Source organism: Cibotium barometz, chromosome 4 (genome assembly GCF_041138505.1).
Source record: "Cibotium barometz isolate CiBa-2024 chromosome 4, ASM4113850v1, whole genome shotgun sequence".
Taxonomy (NCBI): Eukaryota; Viridiplantae; Streptophyta; class Polypodiopsida; order Cyatheales; family Cibotiaceae; genus Cibotium; species Cibotium barometz.
Window position 1 is genome coordinate 48573268 of NC_141049.1, and position 26540 is coordinate 48599807.

The following is a 26540-nucleotide window of genomic DNA, read 5'->3' on the forward strand; positions in this document are numbered from 1 at the left end:
GTCACCAAATCTCCATTCTGCAATCTGTTCCAAATAGCCTTGAAATCCTCATCGGTAGCATAAAGATCTTTCATCAAAGTAAAATCCATATGATAACCCATAGAAACCGCATGGCTCTTGGGTCTCCGAGATAATGCATTTGCTGCCTTGTTGTCTTTTCCATGAGTAGCCAGCCCATCTAGTATGCTTTTCTGACATCTTAGGTTGAGACATAAAGTACCTAAGACTTTGATGATCTGTCTTGATAAGACAAACTCAATATCCATAAGATAATGCTTCTAAATCTTCAATGCATGATTGATAGCCATGAGTTCTTTCTCATATGTGGGTGCGGTCTTTTTGGGTTCTTGAACTGCAAAAATAGGAGCTACAAACCTCTCTGGAGAGAGGTTCAAACCTTCAACCACTCGGGGATTATTATAGTGATGAGTATCACCACTATCATAATGAATAAGCACTGGTTGGTTAGCCACTTTGCCCCAAGCCTTGAAAAGTTGTCTTCTTTTTGGTGGTGTATCATCCTGATGTTGTAGTTCCTCTGGTAATGCATTGGTTTGAGGCAGCTTGGCTTCTTGCTTTGGCTTTTCAGGACATTTTACAGCCATGTGTCCCTTCGTTCCATACTGAAAACACTTCCCTTCCTTGACATATTCCTCAAGTTGCTTGTGAGATAGTTTCCTTCGAAAGAGTGGAGGTTTGTCCCCACTCCTATCCTTCTTCTCTTGAGGCTCGGTTCTCGATTGGGATCCAACTTTAAACTTCTTCTTTTGAGGAGGATTTGCCATGCATCGTCTTGCCTTTCCTTCAAAGATTTCGGACCAGCCATATACACTGCTTGCATAAGCTTAGGTTGAAGTCCATTCACAAACTTATGCATTTCCATTAGCGGTGGAATAGGGTTGTAAGAAGTAAACTTCAATGAAACAACTGAAAAGTTGTTAAGATAAATTGCCACATTCTCACTGACTTTTTGCTTTACCTCATCCCACTCTTTCTACACATTTGCTTCAAAGGTTGTGGGTAGAAACTTCTTGTTGAACATAACCTTGAAGTCGGTCCATGTCTTCGGCTTAGTTCCTTCTTGTACCACCTTTAGCCACCAATTCAAGGCGGCATCCTTCAAGTGCATGTGAACCATGCGTAGCGTGCACTTTTCGGAGAAGTCCTCTCCTCCAAAAGCGGCATCAAATTGCTTAATAAAAGATAAGGCTTTTTGTGTATCCCGCTTACCATAGAAAGCATCGAACTTGACACTCTTCTCTCCCGATTTGAAGTCCACTTTGCCGGTTGTTGTAGGCTCCTTTGCCTTCCTCTCTCTTGATCGTCCTGAAGAGGTTGCATCCGAGAGAGCAGGCCTATGTATAGCCTCCTTGTCTCCTCCGCGGGAAACAAACCTGGTGGCTCTAGATCCTTTTGCAACAGTGACTCCTTTGGTACGAAGATAAGCTTTGGCAACTTCAACTCCTTCAGTTTCGGTGGCTCTATCCTTGATGAAGTCTTCAAACATTTAAGTCCTTTTGTCCTATTCTCTTTTGGCTCTCCAAGCAAAGAATTCTTTATCTCCGAGCAAACGCCTGAATTGCTGAAAATCATTGTACTCTTTTGATGACATGGCTGCGGTCTCATGCGTAATGGATCGAGGACCTTGGTTGCCATCTTGAAGTCCTGCATCGGCCTCATAATTGTTCCCTTCATTAAGCCCTTGGTTGCCTTCTACTGTCGACATGGCTCTGTCACCCCCAGAAAGATTCCTTGAGAAAAATCCTGCTCTAATACCACTGTAGGCCTAGTAGGGCGTGCTATGACAGATTCCACCACGTATCCAAGAGAGAGAAAAAGAGAGAGAGAGAGAGAGAGAGAGAGAGAGAGAAATGAAATGAAATGTTATATTAACGTCTTCAAAAGGCCAAAGTGACCTATGAGACCAAAGTTACAACCATGTGACATCTGATACACTGTCTGGAAAAGAAAAGAAAGAACTGAAGGTAAGTATCTAGCCCCACAATACATCAGTAGGGGGCATCCGGAAGCAGCAACTAGGGAGAGTGGGAAGCTAATGCTACTAGTCAAAATGGGGTACATGAGTACATGGATACATGAATACATGAATATGGGGGAGTACAAAAGTGACAGTGAGTACAACAGTATATGGCTGGAGTCGTAATCATCCTAGGAGCTCTAGCATGGGTCTCTGCCGGATGGCCTGGATATCTGCCATAGTGAGATGCCTGGTCAGACGAGCCCGATGCCTCGCAATGATGCTCTGAATCCTCCAGTGTAGGCATCGTCTCCGATGTGAGGATCCGCGAACCCTCGAGTGTCTAGATCTGCCCAACTGGATAGCTTTCTCAACTAGAGTCCCACGGGGTGCCCGCTGTTGGGCTGTCGGCTGTGTCCCCTCCCGGGTAGTCCCTCTAAAGAAGTCAGTAATCTGTCTCTGTGTGGACTCCCTGCCATTCGGGCGTTTGCTCCTCATAATGAACTCTCTGAGCCTGCGGATCTCCAGGAGATAAAAACCCAAGCATCGCTAATCACAATAGTCCATGACTCTAGCCAGTGGTCCAAATCCCTCTCTGAAAAGGTGATGGTAGCGCCCTCGAATCTCATAATATGCTGTGGAGTGACAGATGTAGTGCTCCTGCGTCTCTGGCTCTATCCAACAAATCTGACATATTCTGTCCCCTGGAGGTATGCCTCTAAATCTGCCTGTCTCTATCTCTAACTGATGTGAAGAGGTGCGGATCTGCCCAATGGCGCACCTCAATCCATGAGACAGATGGGTATCCATGTAGCTCGGTCTAAGTATAAAGCCATCCTCAGTGGTGCGGAGAAGATGGTCTCTATAGAAAGCCATCTTCGTCCCTAACTCCTGTGAGGGCTCTAGCCATGTCCTCCTAGTGTCCAACTGAATGAGGTCCTGTCTGATGACTTTACTAATCTCAGAATGTGTCAGGGTGAGAGAGGGTGCCTCTAGAGGGTACTGGAAGGGTGGAAGTCTGTCTAAGCTGAACCCGTGGAGCTCAAACCAGGATGCTATCTGCGCATACCAACATGAAGTGTCTCCTTCCATGGCTAGCTGATGAGAGGACTCTAAAGCAAGTCGTGCATACCGGTGTCGGGGAAGCTCCCAGGTGCTATGAATGAAGGACACTGATCTGGCAAGAGCCTCGATTACGATCGGTGGTGCTCCCATCTCGGCTCGGATAATCACATGGGGTACCGAGGCCTTAGCCCGAATCATCCTGGAGATCATGGACACTAGTGGTCTCTCCATCGATCTCCATCCATCGTATGTGCGTCCTGATCGACTGTGACGATCTAGGCTAGGCCCCCAAATCTGTACTCCATATAGCATAGCCGATGTGACCAGCGTGTCAAAAAGCCACATCTTAGTGCGTGGCTCCTGAAATTGTACCTGTGAGCACATCCTCTCTAGACCTCCTAGTGCTGCATATGCTCTAGTCAATCTGGCCTCTGCTGCTCCCCTCATGGAAAATGTGGGCCCAGTGAACACCACTCCAAGATATGTGTATGAGTCAACATACTCTACTGTCTCCTGCCCATATGTGAAAATAGGCGTTGATCTCCAGACCCACTGAGCTGTAGTGTTAAACACCATAACCTTGGTCTTACCAAGGTTAACTGAGAGCCCACTGTCTTGTGCATAAGCATGTAAAGTATCCAAGTGCCTCTGCATACCCTCTGGTGATCTGCTATAAGCACAATATCATCAGCATATAAGAGCAGAGGTATCCAAGTGCCAGCCAACTGGGCTCCTCTGTCCCCTTGTGTCCCAATATAATCAGAGATCTCATCAATGTATAGTCCAAATAGAGTCGGAGAGAGCGGGCAGCCCTGTTTCACCCCTATAGTGGAGTGTACTGGCTGGGAGAGACCTTCTGAAGTTCGCACCTACCCAACTACTGTCTCATAAAGTGCCATAATACCCCAAATGAGCTCATATGGAACTCCCAAGTCTTGCAGCCTGCACATCAGTCTAGCTCTGGACACTGTGTCAAAGGCCTTGCGGAAATCCACAAAGCCGCAGTAGATCCTCCTCCCATGTGCTCTGCCCTCCTCAATGATAGCCCTGAGGGTAAAGATATGATCCAAAGTAGAGAATCTCCTCCTGAAACCGGCCTGTCCCTGAGCTCGGACCCCTTGTCTCTCTGCCCATCTGCTCAACTCATGCTCAAGAGTAGAGGCATATAGCTTGACCATCAAGTGACCAATCATATGGTGCGGTAGTTAGTCGGCAGGCTCGGATCTCCAGACTTGAGTACCGGCACAATCGTGGAAGTACTCCAAGTCCTAGGAAACCCCTCACACATGGCTCTATTAAACATGAGAGCTAGCAAGTCTGCAATCATATCTCTAGCATGTATGAAATGCTCGGCTACAATGCCCTCATGATCCTATGCCCTCCCTGTATGCAATCTGTTGATGGTCCTCCTCACCATCTCTGCTGTGAAGAAGGTAGAAGTGGGTGGACAAGGCTTTGGAGGGTTCGGTAGTGGTGGCTGCTCTGGTACTGTGTAGAGGGAGGCTGCATACTCGCCCCATGTATCTGGAGAGGTAATGGCCGGAGGCGGGGGGTGCACTCTAAGCAATCTTTAGGCCTCCCCATAATCCTGACTCAAAAACAACTGATAGATGTCTCTCTCGAGCCGAGCTAAGAATGCTCTCTTCTTCCGCTGAATGAGGGATCGGAAGATGATGCGTGACTGTCTATATGTAGTAACACCTGTGGCCACTCTCGCTGTAGCCGGGCTTTGAGCTCCCTACAGTCATCATCATACCAACTATTCTGGGGCATGCTCCCAGGACGTGGTCATACTGTGGGCTGCGTGTGTGGCAAGGCTGTCGCTGCAGCTGTATGTGAAGCGTCAGGATCTGTGTGAGCTCTGCTAATGGCCTCTGTGGATCCTCTGCACTCAACAAGCTGTAGATCTCTGCGGTGTATACTCCATCAGTCTCTCTACAAAAGGTATATCTCGGGTGATAGGAGGACTGCCCAACCTGGCGGGTACTGTAGTGGACATCCACCGTGGAGGAGAGAAGTGCATGATCCACCGTAACTCCGATGGGCCTGGGGCCAATCGCAAAATCCTGGATACTCGGGGTGAAGGTTGGCGAGGCTAAAACATAATCCACTGTGCTGGCCCCATGTCTGTGTGGAAAGCAAGTAAAGCCACTGGCAAGTGGATACCTCTCTAGGCCATTTAAAATGGCCAGCCCATGTGCAGTCCCCATCTCCAAGAGGTATCTCCCATACTCAGTACACTCCACCTCATCCTGCGATCTCCGGGTCAAACACATCTCCTCCACATCTATCTCTCTCAACATCTCCTCCGAAGTGTCAAAGAAGGAGGTCTGGTACTGAGCCGTTCGAGCATTAAAGTCCCCAAGTATGATAACATCTCCCTCCCTGGAGAACTCCCAAATGTCCTCATCTAGAATCATATATGGAGATTGCCCCTTGGGCGTTGCATAGTGAGATGTGCTGGGTGGAAAGTAACATATAGCAATGTATAGGGGTCTACCCTCTTCTGCCCTCACTCTGACCCACATGTACCTCGCGCTCTCATCACGGCGCATAACATGGATGAGTGGCTGAAGCTCCTCTCTAAAAAGAACTGCAACTCCTCCGGATCCGCGACCACCATGCTTCGAACGGGCCTCCTGTCTACAAGTCATCTCCCATTTGTATCCCGCCACTCTCGGTAATGTGCTGCCTGGGGCCTGATGTGTCTCAGAGTAGAAGATGATGTCCCTATCTCTGAAGCTGTCCTCAAAGGCCCCCACATCCAGTCTCAATGCTCCGTTGCAGTTCCATACTGCAAGTCTCAGACTGGTCCCATAGGTCTTGCACCGTCAGGTGGTGCGTCTCTCTAGTATCACCACTCTGCCTCCTTTGTAAAATGCTAGCTTCCCTTTTTCTCTGGCTGCCCTAATCTCCGGCATGTATTCCCTCATATGTGCTAGCTGTGCCAAGGTGAGGTCATCTCCTAAAAAGATGCCCGTTTTCTTAAGGGCGGAGCGCTTGGCCAAGAAATCCTTCTTGGCCTCCAAGGTGGGGAAAGCGTAAAATGACAGCTCTCTCCTTCGAGCTCTCTCCTCCATTCTTGTCTTTCTTGCCCACTCTCCAAGCTCCCGTGTGTGTAGGCCTCGAAATGCCTGTGTGTATAAATCTTTGGCTTCCTCCTCTACATTGTCACCGTCTTTAAGCCCCGTGATCCGCACATGAAGTTCCCTTGTCTTTCTTCTTTGTTCCTCCTCAATGGTTAGGTTGATAATCTTCGAGGTAGATGTGCTTTCGGCCTCCTTGTTCTTACCTTTCTTGACCACTTCTATCCATTTCTCCGCTTTATCTACTTGCTTTTGCGTCTTCGTGTCTCCATCCTCTGCCAACTGTATGGATGAGCTCAATGCCAAACGGGAGTATCTCTACTGAGGGAGCTCCCATAGCCGCTGTAAAAAGGTAACTGCCTGGAATAGGGCCTCGGCTACACTCCCTCTGGAGAGTCTGAGATTAGAACTATATCATCAGCATATAACAAGATGGGTATCAACACCCCTGCCAGGCATGCCCCTGGGCCTCCCAATCTGTCTACATAATCAGAGACTGCATCAATGTACAATCCAAAGAGGGTGGGCGATAGCGGGCATCCCTGCTTCACCCCTATCGTGCTGGTCACCCTATCAAATTGTCCGCGTGGAGCTCGGACTCTGCCTGTCTCACAGACTCATACAAAGCATATATCCCCCATTGCATATCCTCGGGTACCTCAATGTCATGCAATCTGTGCATAAGCCTGGCACATGGTACGGTATCGAAGGCTTTGCGGAAGTCCACAAAGCAGCAATATATCCTTCTCTTCTGTGCCCTGCCCTCTTCAATAAGTGCCCGAAGTGTCAGTATGTGATCCAAGGTAGTAAATCCTCTCCTGAAGCCAAGTGTCCATGTGCTCGATGACCATGCCTCTCTGCCCATCGGCTCAGCTCCGACTCCAATATAGAGCCATATAATTTGGCCAAGTAATGACCAATCATGATCGTCCTGTAGTTGCCTGGTACCATGGGGTCCCCACTCTTAAAGAGTGGTACAATGATATGCTCTGTCCAGCTTGTCGGGAAACCCTCACAAATGGCACGATTAAACACATGTACGATGAGCGGAGCCAAAGTGTCTCGTGCATATGAGAAGTGCTCTCCAACTAGCCCATCATGATCCTGTGCCTTTCCATTCTGTAACCTGTCTATCGCATCTAGCACCATCCGCATAGTAAAAAAGGTGCTGCTAGCCGGTCTAGCTCCCAATGGGGGGGGGGGTGGGGGGCTGTCCTGGTGCATCATATAGCTCTCTAGCATAAGTATGCCATGCCTCAGGTGCAGTAATCGGAGTACCAGGCTGTCTCTCCTGAAACATCTTCCATGCCCTCTTGCTGTCCTTCCCCAGGAAGAGTTGGTAGATCTCCTCCTCTAGCTTAGCTAGATAGGCTCATTTCTTCCTCCGCACAAGGCGCCGAAAGATCATCCTGGCCTGTCTATGCGTGTGAGACCCAATGTCAATCTCACGATGTAGCTGTGCTCGTGTCTCACGACACTCATCATCATACCAACTGTTTTGTGGGGCAGTGCTGCGGGGGTGGGTGGAAGGGATCATAGTGCAGGGAAAAGCATATGAGGCGGATGCATGTAGAATACCTGCCAATCCTCTCGTGATCTCGTCCAGAGAGCTATGCGGGTCTAAAGCGAACAAGCCATCAAATACTGCATCCCGATAAACCCCAACTGTCTCACGTGTAAACTGATATCTCGGGTACCTAGGTAGATGAGTGGCTGGCCCATCTCTCGGGGATCTACCTACTAGTGTGAAACTCAGGTATGCATGATCGGCTGCTATGCCAATGGGCCGACTGGAAATCGTGAAACCCCGCACATCAGGTATCAATGAAGGAGATCCCATCAAGTAGTCCACTGTGCTCGCTCCCCCTTTAGAGTTCCAGTGTGTGAGAGCATTTGATCCTTGCCATCTCAATAAGCATTGTATATGACCAACCCATGTGCACTCCCGAGTGTGAGAAAATGCCTGCCATAATCTGTAATCTCCCCCTCATCCTGTGCTGATCTCTGCAACCCTACATCCTCTGCCGCGATCTCCCGGAACATAGCCTCTTGAGTATCGTACAACTCTGTCTGCTCTGTGCCTGTACGTGCATTAAAGTCTCCCAATAGTAGTATGTCTCCCATGCTGGCAAACCTCATGATATCATCATATAGTGGTATATAGGGCGACTCTCCTGATGGTGCAAACCTGGAGTGGGCTGGGGGAAAGTAGCATACCGCCACATATAGCTCGCGGAGCCCCTCTGTGCATATTCGGACCCACGTGTAGAGAGAGAGAGAGAGAGAGAGAGAGAGAGAGAGAGAGAGAGAGAGAGAGAGAGAGAGAGAGAGAGAGAGAGAGAGAGATTTTATTAACGTCTTTCAAAAGACTGAACTCGGCCTATGAGACAAATCGGAGTACATGTATGGGGTATCCTCTGTCATCCCAACAAAATGAAAAAGTACTGAATAAAAAAGCTGAATTTGGGTGTGTAGGGGATGGAGCTCTATTACTAGGAGAATGCAAAGCTATATGCATGGGGTATACAATCATGATATGCAACCTAGCTAGCTCCATCCTGTACCATACTGGGGGTATAAAATGGTATACATCAGTGAAGGTGGTGTCCACAGCTCCCTGAAGAACATGCCTGGGTGTGCTCTGAAGCGAGCCAGTCGCTCCTCACCCTCTCTGTGAAACTGAGCTCTGATCTCTGTCATCTCTCTCTGGTATAGGCGTGGTGTCCGAAAGCCAGGTGTCCTCTGTCTCCTGCGGGCTCTAAGTGTCTCTGCTCTCTGGAGAGTAATTCCCTGCCGTGTAGGGGCTGGGAGGGGTATGGATCTCTGAAAAAATGTAGTAATCTGTGTCTGTCGCCCCCCCTCTGGAGCTGTCTGAGCCTGTAATAATGTCTCTCTGTGGCGCTGTATGTCTAGAATGTATCTCCCCAGTATGCGCTGGTCTGTTGCCTCAAAGATCTGGCGTAGGGAATGTGGCTCTCTGAATAAAATGGGATATCTCTCTCTGATGGCTGTATATGCTCTGCATCTGCATACATAATGCTCCTCACTCTCCACCTCCTCTCTGCACAATCTGCATACCCTCTCCTCTCGGGGGATCCGTGATGCTCTGCCAGTCTCAATCTCCAATCGGTGTGATGAAACTCTGAGCTGACCAATAGCCACTTGGGAGCCGTGTGGTAAAAAGCCCTCCATGTATCTAGGCCTCTCTATAAATCCATCATCAGTGATACTCATGAAGTGATCTCTGTAGTATAGCATCTTCGGTGGAAGAGGCTGTGTAGGCGATATCCATGTCTCTCGTGTATAGAGCTGCCATAGATCCTGTCTCAATACTCTGTTCCTCTCACTATGAGAGAGACGGATATGTGGTGCATCCCTGTCATACTGGAATGGTGGTAGATGATCCATGTCTAGGCCATGCTGTGAGAACCAATGTGTGACCTGTGCATACCATGATCCTCTGTCTCCTGCCTCAGCCAACTGTCTAGATGCCTGAAAAGCTCTGTATGATAATCTGTCCTGTGGCATCTCTCTGAATCTGTCTATCAGGCATATAGTCTGAAATATGGCCTCTACCATCATAGGAGGCGCAGCAAACTCTGCTCGGATAATGTCATGAGGTACTGACGGTTTGCTGCGTATCATGCGTGCCATCATGAGGGCCTGTGGTCTCTCTATCTGTGTCCACCAATGGGTAGCAAGGCCTGGCGCCCATACTGCTGCTCCATACATCAATGCCGGTGTGACTAATGTGTCAAATAGCCACCCCTTCGTCCGGGGCTCCTGAAAATGCGCCTGGTGGCACTGTCTCTCTAGCATAGCCAATGCTGCATATCCCCGTGTCAATCTAGCTCTGGCTGCTGAACCCATGGTAAAGCGTGTGGCTGCTGCAGAGAAGGTAACCCCTAGGTACACGTATGATGTCACCACCTCCACCTGGCATCCTGCGAGAGTGAATGTCAGCTGACTCCTGCCCTGTCTCGATGTATGAAAGACCATAACCTTGGTTTTCCCAAGGTTCACAGTAAGACCCCTCTGTGTGCAGAAATCATGGAGTGCATGTAGATGCTGCTGTAGACCACCGGGGGACTCAGACACTAATACAATATCATCAGCATAGAGCATAATATGTACTGAGGTACCTGCTAAATCAACTCCATCTCCGCCTCCCCGTGTAATGAAGTCAGCCACCTCATCAATGTATAACCCAAATAGCGTGGGGGAAAGTGGGCATCCTTGCTTCACACCAATGGTGCTAGCAATAGTCTCGGACATACCTCCTGGACATCTGACTCGCCCAAAAACCTGCTCATATAATGCATAGATGCCCCATGTCATATCTGCTGGTATGCCAAGAGACTGCAGGCGCTGAAAGAGCCTCTCTCGTGGTACTGTGTCAAATGCCTTGCGGAAATCCACAAAGCAGCAATAGAGCTTTCTCTTCCTCACTCTGGCCTGATCAATCATACATCTCAAAGTGAATACATGGTCAGTGGTAGAGAAAGCTCTCCTGAAGCCTGCCTGCCCTGATGAGCGTAAACCTGCTCGCTCAGCATATAAGCTAAGCTCTTGCTCCAGCACTGCACCATAGAGTTTGGCCAGCACGTGGCCAACCATAACCGTCCTGTAGTTGCTCGGATCGAGCATATCCCCTGTTTTGTGAATCGGCACAATGGTGTGCATCGTCCACTCCGCAGGCAAACCCGAGAGAGAGAGAGAGAGAGAGAGAGAAAGAAGAAAGAAAGAAAGATATATTAACGTCCTGTCGAGGCCAAAGCTGACCTATAGGACAGATCAGAATACATCTTTGGTTACAATCCACTTCGGGGTATCGGTTAAAGAAAAGTGCATGTGGGATCAAAAAGAAACTAACTTCAAAGCTCTCATGACTCATGAGAGTTACATGTTACAATGGTAAAATCACCATGTGCTTAATGTGATTAGATATGTATAGAGAGAGAGAGAGAGAGAGAGAGAGAGAGAGAGAGAGAGAGAGAGAGAGAGAGAGAGAGAGATTTTATTAACGTCTTCCAAAAGACCGAACTCGGCCTATGAGACAAATCGGAGTACCTGTATGGGGTATCCTCTGTCATCCCAACAAAATGAAAAAGTACTGAATAAAAAAGCTGAGTCTGGGTGTGCAGGGGATGGAGCTCTACTACTAGGAGAATGCAAAGCTATATGCATGGAGTATACAATCATGATATGCAACCTAGCTAGCTCCATCCTGTACCATACTGGGGATATAAAATGGTATACATCAGTGAAGGGGGTGTCCACAGCTCCCTGAAGAACATGCCTGGGTGTGCTTTGAAGCGAGCCAGTTGCTCCGCACCCTCTCTGTGAAACTGAGCTCTGATCTCTGTCATCTCTCTCTGGTATAGGCGTGGTGTCCGAAAGCCAGGTGTCCTCTGTCTCCTGCGGGTTCTAAGTGTCTCTGCTCTCTGGAGAGTAATTCCCTGCCGTGTAGGGGCTGGGAGGGGTGTGGATCTCTGAAAAAATGTAGTAATCTGTGTCTGTCGCCCCCCCTCTGGAGCTGTCTGAGCCTGTAATAATGTCTCTCTGTGGCGCTGTATGTCTAGAATGTATCTCCCCAGTATGCGCTGGTCTGCTGCCTCAAAGATCTGGCGTAGGGAATGTGGCTCTCTGCATAAAATGGGATATCTCTCTCTGATGGCTGTATATGCTCTGCATCTGCATACATAATGCTCCTCACTCTCCACCTCCTCTCTGCACAATCTGCATACCCTCTCCTCTCGGGGGATCCGTGCTGCTCTGCCAGTCTCAATCTCCAATCGGTGTGATGAAACTCTGAGCTGACCAATAGCCACTCGGGAGCCGTTTGGTAAAAAGCCCTCCGTGTATCTAGGCCTCTCTATGAATCCATCATCAGTGATACTCATGAAGTGATCTCTGTAGTATAGCATCTTCGGTAGAAGAGGCTGTGCAGGCGATATCCATGTCTCTCGTGTATAGAGCTGCCATAGATCGTGTCTCAATACTCTGTTCCTCTCACTATGAGAGAGACGGATATGTGGTGCATCCCATTCATACTGGAATGGTGGTAGATGATCCATGTCTAGGCCATGCTGTGAGAACCAATGTGTGACCTGTGCATACCATGATCCTCTGTCTCCTGCCTCAGCCAACTGTCTAGATGCCTGAAAAACTCTGTATGATAATCTGTCCTGTGGCATCTCTCTGAATCTGTCTAGCAGGCATATAGTCTGAAATATGGCCTCTACCATCATAGGAGGCGCAGCAAACTCTGCTCGGATAATGTCATGAGGTACTGACGGTTTGCTGCGTATCATGCGTGCCATCATGAGGGCCTGTGGTCTCTCTATCTGTGTCCACCAATGGGTAGCAAGGCTTGGCGCCCATACTGCTGCTCCATACATCAATGCCGGTGTGACTAATGTGTCAAATAGCCACCCCTTCATCCGGGGCTCCTGAAAATGCGCCTGGTGGCACTGTCTCTCTAGCATAGCCAATGCTGCATATCCCCGTGTCAATCTAGCTCTGGCTGCTGAACCCATGGTAAAGCGTGTGGCTGCTGCAGAGAAGGTAACCCCTAGGTACACGTATGATGTCACCACCTCCACCTGGCATCCTGCGAGAGTGAATGTCAGCTGACTCCTGCCCTGTCTCGATGTATGAAAGACCATAACCTTGGTTTTCCCAATGTTCACAGTAAGACCCCTCTGTGTGCAGAAATCATGGAGTGCATGTAGATGCTGCTGTAGACCACCGGGGGACTCAGACACTAATACAATATCATCAGCATAGAGCATAATATGTACTGAGGTACCTGCTAAATCAACTCCATCTCCGCCTCCCCGTGTAATGAAGTCAGCCACCTCATCAATGTATAACCCAAATAGCGTGGGGGAAAGTGGGCATCCTTGCTTCACACCAATGGTGCTAGCAATAGTCTCGGACATACCTCCTGGACATCTGACTCGCCCAAAAACCTGCTCATATAATGCATAGATGCCCCATGTCATATCTGCTGGTATGCCAAGAGACTGCAGGCGCTGAAAGAGCCTCTCTCGTGGTACTGTGTCAAATGCCTTGCGGAAATCCACAAAGCAGCAATAGAGCTTTCTCTTCCTCACTCTGGCCTGATCAATCATACATCTCAAAGTGAATACATGGTCAGTGGTAGAGAAAGCTCTCCTGAAGCCTGCCTGCCCTGATGAGCGTAAACCTGCTCGCTCAGCATATAAGCTAAGCTCTTGCTCCAGCACTGCACCATAGAGTTTGGCCAGCACGTGGCCTACCATAACCGTCCTGTAGTTGCTCGGATCGAGCATATCCCCTGTTTTGTGAATCGGCACAATGGTGTGCATCGTCCACTCCGCAGGCAAACCCTCTGCTAGTGCCCTGTTAAACAGGTGTGCAAGAAAAGGAGCTAAAGAATCTACTGCATATATGAGATGCTCACCCTGTAGGCCCATATGGTCGGCAGCCCGTCCATGCTGTAGGCCAAAGTCGGCCTATGAGACAAAAAATAATACAACTGTGTTCTTCCGGTCATCGGAAGAAAAGAAAGAAAAGAAAAAGTGTGCATGTGTCTGGATACAACTGTGAATCATCATGGATGGGTGGAGCCCATATACAAACAATATAAGGGGGGTGGGGATGTGGATGGAGTGCTAAGGCAAGATGCATCTCTATATGCTGAAGGGGTAGTACAAGCATGCTATGCAAATCTATGTCTAACTCCATCCAGTGCCATAAGAGGGATATAAGATATCATACATCGCCGATGCTGAGGCTGTGAATGGCATGAACATGTACCCTGATTCTGAATGAAAGCGAGCTAGCCTCTCCTGTGTCTCCATCTGGTGTCTCATTCGGATAGCTGCTATCTCTCGGTGACGGAGTCAGGGTGCTCTATGTCCAGTCTGTCTAGGTCTCCTCCTGGCTCTCAATTCCTTTGCTCTCTGTGCGGTCACCCCACGTGGTACATCAGCTGGCACTGGCATAGCTCTCTGGAAGAAATCTGTGAGCTGGGACTGTCTCCCACCCCTAGTGGGAGCGGGTGTCTGGAGGAGTCTCTCTCGAGAACTATGAAGCTCTAGTAGTAGTCTGCCAAGCTGTCGCTGGTCCGAGGCCTCCATCAACTGATGTAGTGAAGAGTGCTCCTCAAACAATCCTCCATATCTATCTCTTACCCCCTGGTGGGCTGTACATCTACATACAAAGTGATCCTCAATCTCCACCTCCTCGCGGCACAATCTGCATATCCGCTCAGCTCTGGGAACCCGTGCCGCTCTCCCAGCCTCTATCTCTAGCTGATGTGATGAGACTCGTAGCTGTCCAATAGCAATGCGAGAGCTGTGTGGCATGTATACATCCATGTACCAAGGTCGATGTATAAACCCATCCCCTGAGATGCTCATAAAGTGGTCTCTGTAATACAGCATCTTCGGTGGTAGTGGGCTCTCTGGTGCTGTCCATGTCTCCTATATGTAGTGCTGCCATATGTCCTGTCTCATCACTTTGTTCCTCTCATTGAGAGAGAGGTAACCCTCTGGAGCAGACTGATCATACTGAAAAGGTGGCAACCGCTCAATGTCTATCCCATGATGTGAGAACCAATGTAGCATCTGTGCATACCAAGATCCAGTGTGTCCAGCCTCGGCCAGCTGTCTGGATGCCTCAAAAGCTCGGCGGGATAATCTCTCCGTGGGCATCTCCCTCGTCCTGTATATAAAGGAGATCGTCTGGAACAATGCCTCCATTGCCATAGGTGGTGCAGCAAACTCAGCTCGAACAATGTCGTGCGGGACGGATGGTTTGTTGCGTATCATCCTTGAGAGCATCAAGATCTGTGGTCTCTCCAACTGTACCCATGTGGAGGCTGCAAGCCCTGGTGCCCAAACCGCTGCTGCATACATCAAGGCTGGTGTCACTAATGTATCAAAGAGCCACCCCTTCGTGCGGAGTTCCTGAAAATGTGCCTGATGACACTGACGCTCAAGGCCAGCAAGAGCTGCATACCCCCGGGTCACTCTGTCTCTCGGACTGCCTGAGCCATGGAGAAGCGTCCAGCTGAGCTAGTAAATGTGATGCCAAGGTAAACATAAGAGCTCACCACCTCGACCCGCCCTCCTGTTAATTTGAGAGTAGTGTGGCTCCTGACTGCGGGTGAAGTGTGGAAGATCATAACCTTGGTTTTCCCAAGGTTCACTATGAGCCCCTGCTTAGCTGGTCCTCCCTGAAAGAGTGCACAGAGCGGAAGCAGAGTGGCACTAGAATGTGCTGAAGGACCATTAATGATTGTAGACATAAGAGCATAATTAACAAACATGTTGCCCTCATGAATTTGTTTCCCTGTAACTCTGGAAGAACGCTGAAGAGAACCAGGCGGAGGAGCAGAAGGAAGCTCACGTAACCCAGAGTCACGAACTGTCTGATAATACCAACCAGGTACAGATCTGCTCGAACTCGCCGGAGGAGGAGCAGGGTCATCATCATCTGACTGAGAATCCTCAGCTGGAGGTGTAACACTAACAGCGAGAGCAGGAGGAGGAGTAGGAGGAGGAGAAGGAGGTGCAGGAAGAAGAAGCTCACCCCCCCCCTCTGAAGATGTAGGAGTCTCGTCGAACACCACATCACGGCTCACAACAACTTTATCGGCTTGAGGATCATAAAGACGATATGCCTTGGACACAGTGCTATATCCGAGAAAAGTCATGCGCTGAGACTTCGAGTCCAACTTGGAGCGGTGCTCCTTAGGCACATGAACATACGCGGAACATCCAAATATCCGAAAATGAACAACGGAGGGCTTCTCACCATGGAAAGCCTCATATGGAGTTTTGTTGGGAAGAGCAGCAGTAGGAGACCTATTCTGAATGTAAACAGCAGTGGAAGCCGCCTCGGCCCAGAAATGTCGAGGTAATGAAGAATGCTCAAGCATAGCACGGGCCATCTCCATAATGGTCCTATTCTTCCTCTCGGCAACTCCATTCTGAGATGGAGTATAAGCTGTCTCCGAATGCCATGTGTCTTGCAATATTGCTGAAACTCCTGGGATGTAAACTCACCCCCTCCATCAGTCCTGAGAGCCTTGACCGAGTGACCGGTCTCTTTTTCCACCTCGGCTTTCCAATCACAGAAGTGATAAAAAGTCTCATCCTTGGTCTTCAGAAAGAAAACCCAAGTATATCTGGTAAAATCATCCACCATCACGAGCATGTACAACGCCTTACTCACAGACGCGGTACTCATAGGACCACATAAGTCTGCATGAATGAGAGCAAGTGATGTCGAAGATCTGTGTGTCGCCTCCTTCGGAAAGGCGGCTCGGTGCTGCTTCCCCTGTAAACAAGAGGAACAAGCAGAAGACGGAGCCTTGATGGTTGGTAATCCATCAACCAACCCATCCTTCGAAGCTCGCTGCAGAAGCTGATAGCTCAAATGGCCAAACCGAGCATGCCAAAGAGCAGAAGAAGCACCAGAAGAAAGCAGAGCGGTCAGTTTGTAGAGGCCACTATCTTGGACTCCCTGAGCCAAGATGCTACTAGTCGCTTTATCACGAATGGTAATCTCATAACGAGAAAAGATCACCTCCGCACCCTGAGCTGTAAGAGCACTCACTGACAAAAGGTTAAAAGCCAAATCTGGAATATACAGAACGTCAGAGAAGTACCTCTTGTCCTCGTCAGAACGGAAGATGGGGATAGTGCCATGACCATGCACTGGCACAGAAGAAGAATCACCCAGAGTGATCTCGCCTGATCTGGCAGTGAAGTCCTCGAACCAATCTCGATGGGGTGTCATATGAGCAGTAGCACCGCTATCAACAATCCAAGACCGTGACTGAGAAGTCACAAGAGCAAGTATACGCCGAGTACCTGCTAAGAGAAGAATTCCATCATCCTTCTTGGGTTGAGACACCGCCGTTGAGGAAGAGTTCTTAGCTGCTTCATCACGCTTCTTCTTGTGACATTGGGGTGACTTGTGACCCTTCTTGCCACAATAATGACATTCAATGTCCTTATTCTTTGAAGATTTATTGTCTTTATCCTTATCGGAATCCTTGGAGTTCTTGTCAGAACCCCCTTTACCTTTCTTTTGTTGAGACTTCCCTTTATCTCGTGCTGCCAAAGCTCCATCAGCACCACCGGAGGTGCCAGTCCGCTCCTCAAAGCGAGACTCTATCTGCATAATGGAGGGGAGAACTTCCTCCCAAGTAACTGGAACAGGACGAGGAGAAGAAACCAGAGATTGAAAGTATGCATCAAACCTCTCTGGAAGTTTGGAGAGCAGCCGAATAGCCATATCCTCTGTGGAGATGTCCTTGCCACAAACAGCAAGCTCGTCCCGGAGATCTTTCATCTTTGAGATGAAAGCAGATAAAGATGGAAACGCAGAAACTGATAAGTTCATAAGTTGCTTTTCCAATGCCAAAATCCGACCCGGAGACTTAATCTCATAGAGATCTGCAAAAGCCTTCCAAACTTCATGTGCAGCATCTGCTGTACGCACATGAGAGAGAACAGCATCCTGACAGTTCAACATCAGGAAGGAGAAAACACGTCGATCATTCGACTGCCAAATATCAATCTGTGCCTGAGTCACACCACCGGAAGCAAGGGTGGGAGGGGTGGCATTGGCTGGTGTAACAAGCCAATCCCAGAGATCCACGCCACGCAAGGCCGATTTCACCTTCACCTTCCATAGGGTGTAGTTGGAACCATCCAACTTGGCAGACTCAGCAAACATATGAAGAGAAGTGGGAGCAACCATCACAAGAGCTTGGGCTCAATCTCAAGAAATGCACAAACTCTGAAGAAAAGGTGTCCTCCACAGGTACCAAGAGTGCCACCAAAGCCTGCAACACCACAAGCCCCCTCTGCAAAGGGAAAGGACCACTGGAGAGGAAAACGCAGCAGTGAACAAGTGCTGTCCTGTAGAAAACAGGCCGATTGCAGTCCAATCTCCAAGTGGGCAATGAAACGCTGATCTACAAGAGCCAGACGGCTGAATCGGTGAAGCCAATCTGAAGAAAAAACGACCAGCAGAGTGCTGTCCAGAAAACGCAGCAGCAAAAGCTATGAATCTGGAAGAAAACGCAGAGGAGAAGGTGCTGAAAACAGGGCTGAATCTGGGGCAGTAGAAAGGTTGCTAAACCTGGAGCGATGATACCATGAAAGAGTGCACAGAGCGGAAGCAGAGTGGCACTAGAATGTGCTGAACAGAGAGTGCAAGAGAGAGAGATATGGAGCAAACTATGCTGAATATACTGAACCAAAACAGTCCCAAGCAAGAGACAGTGATAGTCTCATAAGTGAGGGAGCAAATATGTACAAGACTCAATGAAATAAGAGAGGCCAGCACCCACTATTTATAGTGGGGAAGTGCTGGCCGACTGGAGCTCATAAACAGGCCGACTGGAGCTGTTGGACATGGCCTACTGGAAAAATGCCAGAATGGCTGGGAAAAATCCGAGAAAAATACTAAAAAAGGGGTGGCCAGCCCACAAGCAAGGGCCATACAAAAGGGGACCAAATGGGCACCATAAAGAGCAGAAACTGGGGATGAAAGTGCTAACACTCCCTCACGAGCAAGTAGCCATATGGTTCTCAAACTGGGTTTGTGCATAACTTGCACAAATAGTTGACTTGTGAGAAAGTTTTTCCCCAAATCGGCCGTTGAAATCTCCCAAGATCTGGTAGATGCTGGGCTACTGGACTGGTAGGCCTGTGGCTTAACCACACTAATAGCCTTGTGAATTCTTGATTAGGACCATTTTCCTTAGTTTAGAGGACCCTTGTAGACATTCCACGAGGGAAATCCAAGAGATTGCCCCTTCCATGCTCTTTGTGGAATGGTTCATTGGCAAAGATTCTTAGAGCACATCACTTGGCAGGACACTCAGCTAAGGAGATAATTGGGACCTTGGCTAGATTTTTAGAGGTTAAGGTGTGGGCTTAGTCATACCGTGTACATACTCTTCTTCCATGTGGTTTGATATGGCCGGCACCCTCTTCTCTATTTAGAATAGGATTGAGCTTAGCAGAGGCCAGACAGGAATGCACTTATGAGTATCCAAGGTGGGAGACTCCTTAGGCTGGGCCATGTATTGGTCCAACCTTATATGAAGCACTTTTTCTAGCATATTTCTAGCTCATACGCACCACTTTTTCTAGCATATTTCTAGCTCATACACACCACTTTTCATCGTGTGGATGGATTCTACTTTTTTTTTGCTTCATATTGCCTTATCCTAAGGTTCTTTTAAGGTTCTGTTTACTATTGTTTTCTGGATAGGAAAAGCGGGTCTATAAGATTTGTTTAATTTTTTGGACAGAGTTTATGATTGCCTTATTGCATCGTTTTGCAGGAGGCTCGAGCCCTTCTTGGACGATTGGAATACCAAAGAGGTAATGTGGAGGCAGCCTTGCAAGTGTTTGATGGGATAGATATTAAGACCGTGAGATTTCGGATGAAATCCTCTATCGCGACCAAGGGTTCTCATCGACGAGGCAGATCAAAAAATGAATCCTGCCAACCATTATCTCTGCATGCAGCTAGCCTGCTACTCGAGGCTATTTACTTAAAGGCCAAGTCATTGCAAAAGCTTGGACGATTGATAGGTACTTGTGTTCCAACTTTGAAGCCTTCTGCAATTTGATTTGTGCTTTCTCTTGTCTTCTAACAATGCCACATAAATACTTTTTTAAGTGTTTCAGTCTATAATGAACTCATTTACTAATAGATTATAGATCTATAGTTGGCTGTCACGTGCACCCGCTGCACTAGGGTACCATGTGGCAGTGCTCGTACAGAGTGCTAGTTCCAATAACCTTCTATATGATCATTGGGCCTTTTTTGTGAGCCCAAGTCCAAAGACCAGGCCAGTTGCCATCAGGATAGATCATAGTGATGGAATCAGGGTATCCCAAGAGGAGCCATAGAGGGTGAAAGATATACATGATAGGTGTGTAGGAGTAGAGTGCAAGTAGAGAGATGATATGGAAGCTCAAGCCAAGACCATGGTGCATAGAGAAAGAAAGAAAGAAAGTTATATTAACGTCTACAAAAGGGCAAAATGACCTATGAGACCAAAAGATTACGTCATGTCCATGGAATACATCATCATGGGTACTCAAAATAAAAGAAAGGAACAAGAGCTGAAATGCCAAAACTGATCCCAATACAAAGGGCGTCAAGCTCTCACATCACCCTAAAATATCTTGCATAGGCGTTGCATAATGGTACCCAATGTAGTAAAGCTGAGCCGGTGGGAGAAAGTCCTGTGGTGCTGGGCAATGATGGCTCTAATCCTCCTATGGTGACGCGAGCATGGGTGGGGCCACAAGATCGGGGCGTTGGGCTCTGCATAGCTCGATAGCTCTGGAAGGTCCCCAACCTAAAAAGGGGAATCCTTAAGATAGTCTACTAAGTCTTTGAAAGAATTTCCTAGTCATCGACATCTTGACTGTGTAGAGATATAAGGATACGATTACTAGGTAAGACCTATCTCTATCTCGTAGGGGGAGCGTGGTCTCCTAAATGCTTCAAATCGAATCAACCATAGAGTGATCGACCTATCTTGGGCAACCTCTATCCTTGATTCCTAGAAGCAACGCCTTTTTCCTCATCTATGCGAGGCACGGTTGCTAACCTAGTCCTCTAGAATAGAATTGTTAGGGACTTACTTACCTAGTGTAGTGAGATTGATTAGTTTTGTTGGAAAGCTATCCGACTAATCGGGTCCACCTGTCCATAGGATGGTGCCGTTAGGGCGATCCACCCTTCGACTTTCCACCCAACTCACGTGTCATTTTTGTTTTCTAATTAGTCCTACCACACAGTGTGACATATATAGACAAGTTCATTAATTAGGGATTTTACAATGTTCATTAAAACAATCACCTAACTTAAAACAATGATACAACAATACTAGAAAACAAGAGACTTAATTAAAAATAATTACAAAGGTTCAAATCCAACTATAGCCAGATCCAGGCTCTCTTATTCCATGTTTTATTTTGCCAGTTATCTCTTCATTGGTAAATAGTGAGGACTCAAGTTGGCTTGTCACCCTCTTGGGCTCCATCGCTTGACTCTCCTGCTCCTTAAAGGGATGTCTATGTGCTAGGGTGGGCTTATTCACCGCACTAGCTTGGGTCCGCAGAACTAGGCAGCATTCATAATTCTCGCCAAACCAGCGAGTTCCAACTTCCCAATGGTAGGAGGGATATGTTGGGCCGACTCTGGGCCTTGCTAACGTCTCTGCCTAGCTACACAAGCACACGAACGGGGTTGGCATCCAGGCGGGGAGAAGATGTACGTGTACTTTAATTTTAGCAAAATAGCCAACACAATAGCTCAACCCAATTTCATAAAACACGAGAAACCACATTATGTTTTCTTGAATCAAAAGAACGAGAATGCAACAATTCTACAAGAAACTACATTTTTACGTTTAGATGAATATGGAAGCCTATATTGTCAAAACAAGGAAAAGTAGCATCCTTTATCTTTCTTAATTAATACTAAGATTAAGGATTAATCTAAAAACCTCCTTTTAGATGATTATCAAGCTAATCTAGCTATTGTCTCCATGAGGGACTCCCAAGGGAAGAGCTGGGGCCGTGTTTGGAGCATTCCGTCTTGTGTCATTGTCGTGCACACTTTTCGAGGCAGCATTTTGGCATCTTCAAGAAGGAGCCATACTATCCACTCTCTTGTAGCTCGCGTAACCACGAACTCAATGGTCCAGACGGATCACAATTTGGAGTCCGTTTGCTCACTTTATGAGCAAAAGATTCATTCGTGGAAACCACCTCTTAGAGCTAGAGTGTGCTTGCTTAAGTCTCTTTAAATGGGGGGAAGGGGGGGAAAAAAGTAGAGTGTCCTTAAGTGGAGAACAAGGGTTGCTGGAAATAAAACTGGAGGGCTGGGGGAGGGAGAAGAAGAAGAAAGAAGAAAGTTGTATTTACGTCTTCAAAAGGCCAGAATGAGCTATGAGACCAAAAGGTTACATCATATCCATGAGGTACATAATCTTGGAGAGAGAGAGAGAGAGAGAGAGAGAGAGAGAGAGAGAGAGAGAGAGAGAAATGAAATGATATATTAATGTCCTCAAAAGGCCAAAATGACCTATGAGACCAAAAAGGTTACAACAATTGGTGGATCTGATACAATGTCTGTGTAAGAAAAGCTAAAACAACTAAACAACTAAGTGAAACTGAAACAACAACTATGAGGAAAAGTAAGGTATTAGGAGCTCCTAATGGATAACATCTGGGAAGGATAACATCCTTTGAGTATCTAGTCTCACAATGTCCTTCCTGATGATTGTGTTTAGCGGGACTGAGAGAAAAGGAGGGGGTTTTTATGCTGTACTAAAACGGGGGGAGTGCCCCCATCTACATGCCATGTATTCTGAATCAAGTGCTCACCTACTCATACCAGCACTGCGTGTCTCTGTCTACTGCCAGCTGTCTCGAGGACTCTAGGGCAACAAGCCGGGGGTTTCTATCTGGTGGAAGCTTCCATAATCTGTGCTAGTATGTCACTGTCTGGAATAGAGCCTTTGTCACGATCGGTGCAACCCGCATCTTTGCTCGCACAATCTCATGTGGCACCGATGTCTTACTCCTAATAATGTGCGAGATGATGATCATCACTAGGGGGCCTCTCCAACGGCTTCGTATGCCTCTTCCAAATATACTTCTTCCGTAAACTGGGACCCAGATGGGAGCTCCTTACAATAGTGCAGGTGTGACTAGTGTCAAATAGTCCGAGCTTTATCCTCGGCTTACGAAACTGTATCTGTGAGCACTTCCTCTTGAGTGAGCCTAGGCTACATAGCCATGCATCAATGTGGTTTTGGCCGCCTTCCGCATAGAGAACTGCGGTCCAGCAAAAGTGATCCCAAGATATACATAAGAGGTCACATGCTCCATGGGCTTCCTGATGAGGCGGTTGAGCTCATGGTTGCGGATGACTCTTTGGGAGGCAAGATTGCGTTTCCTGTGGTTTCTGTGGCATGCGAAGGATCAGGGACTCTTGTACACAGGAGGGGGATTGTTGGATGGAGTCCGACTCCACGGTTGGAGTGACTCAGTTTGGGGAGGAGATCCGGACACGAGGGGATCTACTTCAGGCCCAGGAGCAGTTTTACGGAGCAGTTGGCAGAGTACCGGGCTGTTTGTGATGCTGTTTGTGAGGTGGTGAAGATGCAGAGTTTGCATAGTAGGTTTGGGCTTCCACTGGAGGAACCCATGGTCATCCAGAGGCACTTCGCTCGTGAACAGATCGTTGCTGATGACATCTTGCTAGAGTTCCGTTCGACGGAGGACAGTACGGTGGACCTCTTCACGAAGTCGCTCTCTCAGGATTTGCTCAGGCGGCACCCCAGCTCCCAGTGGTTGGTTTCACAGCCAGGAGTTGAGAGGGGGTGTTAGAAGTCATCTCCTGTCTAGATTTATACACCAGGGCCTTTGTTGTGGGTGTGCCCGCCCTTATCAGGTGTTTTATCATTTTTCCTCACTCCCCGCATTTTTCCCCTATTTTTTCCCATTTTTCTGTGGCTTGGGAGGCAGCCTTGAGGTGGCAGGAGGGCCCAGTAGCTGGCCGACTGAAGGCACTGGTCCACGACTCCCTTACTGAGATGGCCGACTGCTGTCACACTGGCCGACTGGCTGTTTTCGCTGGTCGTGGAGATTCAGCAACAGTCGGCTGCCTATAGCAGGCCGACTGCACATGTGGGGGCATATAAATAGGCCCCCACCCCCATACCACTCATTGTATCATATTCGGGATCTTCTTGTGTATATCAGAGCAGAGTTACACGCCTACATCTATCTCTCTCTTGTGCTGTTTTTCTGCATGCGTTTTTGCTCTTGTGTTCCCAAATCTGGTCATCATCTCCGCTGCGTATTCTGACATGGTATCAGAGCCCTAGGCTCTAGATAGGTCTTGGGATTTGTGTGAGCAAGAGGGGGACTGTTTTGTGTCTGATTGGTGGACTGTTTTTGGACTGTTCGGGAAGAGGAGAAGCAAGAGGAAGGCGGGCTGATTTGTTGGACAGCCACTTGCAAGTTTTAGTTCTTCTTTGTTCCCACCCGCCCACCCTTTTCAGAGTACATCCCCGCAATGGCAGATCTGTATGAGATGGCTGAGAGACATGTGAAGATCCCGACACTCCCCACGTTCCCGGTGGACCGTCAGTTGGACGGGAGCAACTACGGCATATGGAAGGTTATGATGGAATCTGTACTGGAGTCCTACGACCTGGCTGATTTCGTCATTGTTGGGGTTCCACGGCCGGAAGTTGAGGAAGGGGAGTTACCGTTGTCACATGCACTCTGCACTCAGTGCATGGTGACAAGTTGGCTCATCATCAAAAGTGCAGCAGTTGTACAATTTTAGAACCCAATAGGATGATATTTGTCGTACGCCGTGACCCCATTGTACATCCTCAGTCCAGGATAAGTCAGGCACGAGCTACGTAGGTCATTCCTCAGCCTTAGTGGGTCAGTCAGTCAGTCAAGTCCCTTAACCCACTTGGAGAGAATCATTCATGCATGTAGAGTCAGTAGAAGCCTTAGGGTTTGCATCAGAAAGCACTCTGCATCTTGCATTATATGCATACATATGCCTGTGCATCATTTAGAACATCCCCAAAGCCTTAGGGAATTTACTGGGATTTATCTGGTATTTTTCCCATATTTATTAGCATTTATTTATCATTATTTGCATTATTGGGCATTTATAAATATTAACTTTATTAAATGACCAACCTCCAGTTAGTATAAATAGGCTTGCCTAGAGCCTCTTTTGCTCATTCAGTCTTCATTGTGCTAAGAGCTCTCCTCTTTCTTGCTTTCAGCCCAAGACTAATCCAGTCCTAGTGCCCATAAGCTTTCTTCTCCAGCCCTTGAGAAACCCTAGCTTCATTCAGCCCTAGTGCCCATAAGCTTTCTTCTCCAGCCCTTGAGAAACCCTAGCTTCATTCAGCCCTAGGTGCCTGCATTCAGCCCTGAATTCAGCATCAGTTCAGCCCACAGATTAGCATAGTTCTACGCCAGCAATCAGCAGTACAGCAGGCTGCGTTTCTGATCCAGCAGTACAGTAGGCTAAGTTTCTGTTCCAGCCATACAGCAGCAGCTCCTGCAGTCCCTGATTCTCATGCGTTTCAGTCCTCAGCCCTCTCTACAGTTTAGCGTTTCTGTCCACAGCAGATTCCAGCCCTGAAGGTTCAGTCTACAGCAGTTTCCAGCCCTGAAACAGTTGTTTGTATCAGTGTCCAGCCTTCCAAGCATCATCCACACATTCAGCAGTCATCTGGTGAAGGTAACACAGCATTCATATGTGTTTTCAGCATTCTAACAGTGTGTAGAACAGTCCACCTTCTTCTTCTCTGAGCCTCAGGTGTGCAGCCCTTCCTCATGCCCTTGGCCCTTGGGAGGAGTGCATAGGCTCGAGATCAAGTCATTGAGGTGTTTCTACAGCAGTGTACAGATCAACCGCTCTCCGATCCTCCGAGATCTTGCGTTTGGCTTATCTACAGTCCAAAGTCATTCTCTCTAAAGTAATAAAGCAAATACTATCTCGTTATCGGGATAGGGGGCCCTTCAGTGGGTAATTCGGGACCCAATCTGGTGTACAGTTCTCATATCTCTCTCTCTCATCTCTTTAAAGTTTGAAGTATTAAAGTGGATTGCTAAACTCACGAAACTCAGGATACAGAAGACGGTGTGAGCATATTGTGTGACAGGATCAACCAATACAAAGACTTCCGCTGCATATCACATTGGTATCAGATTCAGATTGTCCACACACACCGTATCCTAGCGTGGGGGCATCCTTGGATGGTTAGATTGCGTTCCGGCACGACCACCGACTTCAGCATCATGTCTACAGGAGAGAGTACTCATCAACCAGAACACGTCTCCCCCGAAGGAGACCTTGTTCTTCCGCCTACAGCAGACACCATAGCTCTTCTTAGAGCTCAGAACCAGCTACTCATGGAGCGTCTCCAACTCTTGGAAGCAGCAGTAGCACATCCTTCTACACCTCCAGCAGCACCCGACTACATCTCCCTCTTCTTTCAGATGGAACAACAAAGGAGAGAGGACGAGGCCCGAAGGAGAAGAGAAAAAGAAGAAAGACGGGACTATGAGAAAGCCCAACGCAGGATCGACGAAGACCGGCGTCAGGCTGAACTCGCTGCTCGGGAACACCAATGTGAGCTTGATCGAGAACGTATGTTACTCGAACACCAACGAGAAAAGGAGGCCATACACTTGAGGTATCAGCAGCTCTCCTCAGTCTCCCCAGTCATAGGTGTCACCAGCCAGCAGCCCGCAGCAGCATCAACCAACATCATTCGCAGTCAACCAAATTTCAGTAAGTATGATGGTAAGTGTGATCATTCT

At 48.1% G+C, this 26540-nt stretch overlaps 2 protein-coding genes across 2 annotated transcripts in view; one reads left to right on the top strand and one right to left on the bottom strand.

The window, feature by feature from the left end:
* LOC147639345 (protein NPG1-like) overlaps nt 1–26540 on the top strand; it is a 106371-nt gene that overhangs the window by 17983 nt on the left and 61848 nt on the right. The window contains exon 2 of the mRNA XM_086790277.1: nt 19490–19742. Coding sequence (XP_086646403.1) covers nt 19490–19742 — 253 coding nt within the window. The remainder of the gene's footprint in view (nt 1–19489; nt 19743–26540) is intronic.
* LOC147639346 (uncharacterized) lies at nt 1523–5874 on the bottom strand (the record flags this gene model as incomplete). Its single annotated transcript, XM_086783767.1, has 2 exons — nt 1523–1730; nt 4838–5874. Coding segments are annotated over 2 exons (1245 nt in total), but the record flags the coding sequence as incomplete, so codon positions are not given.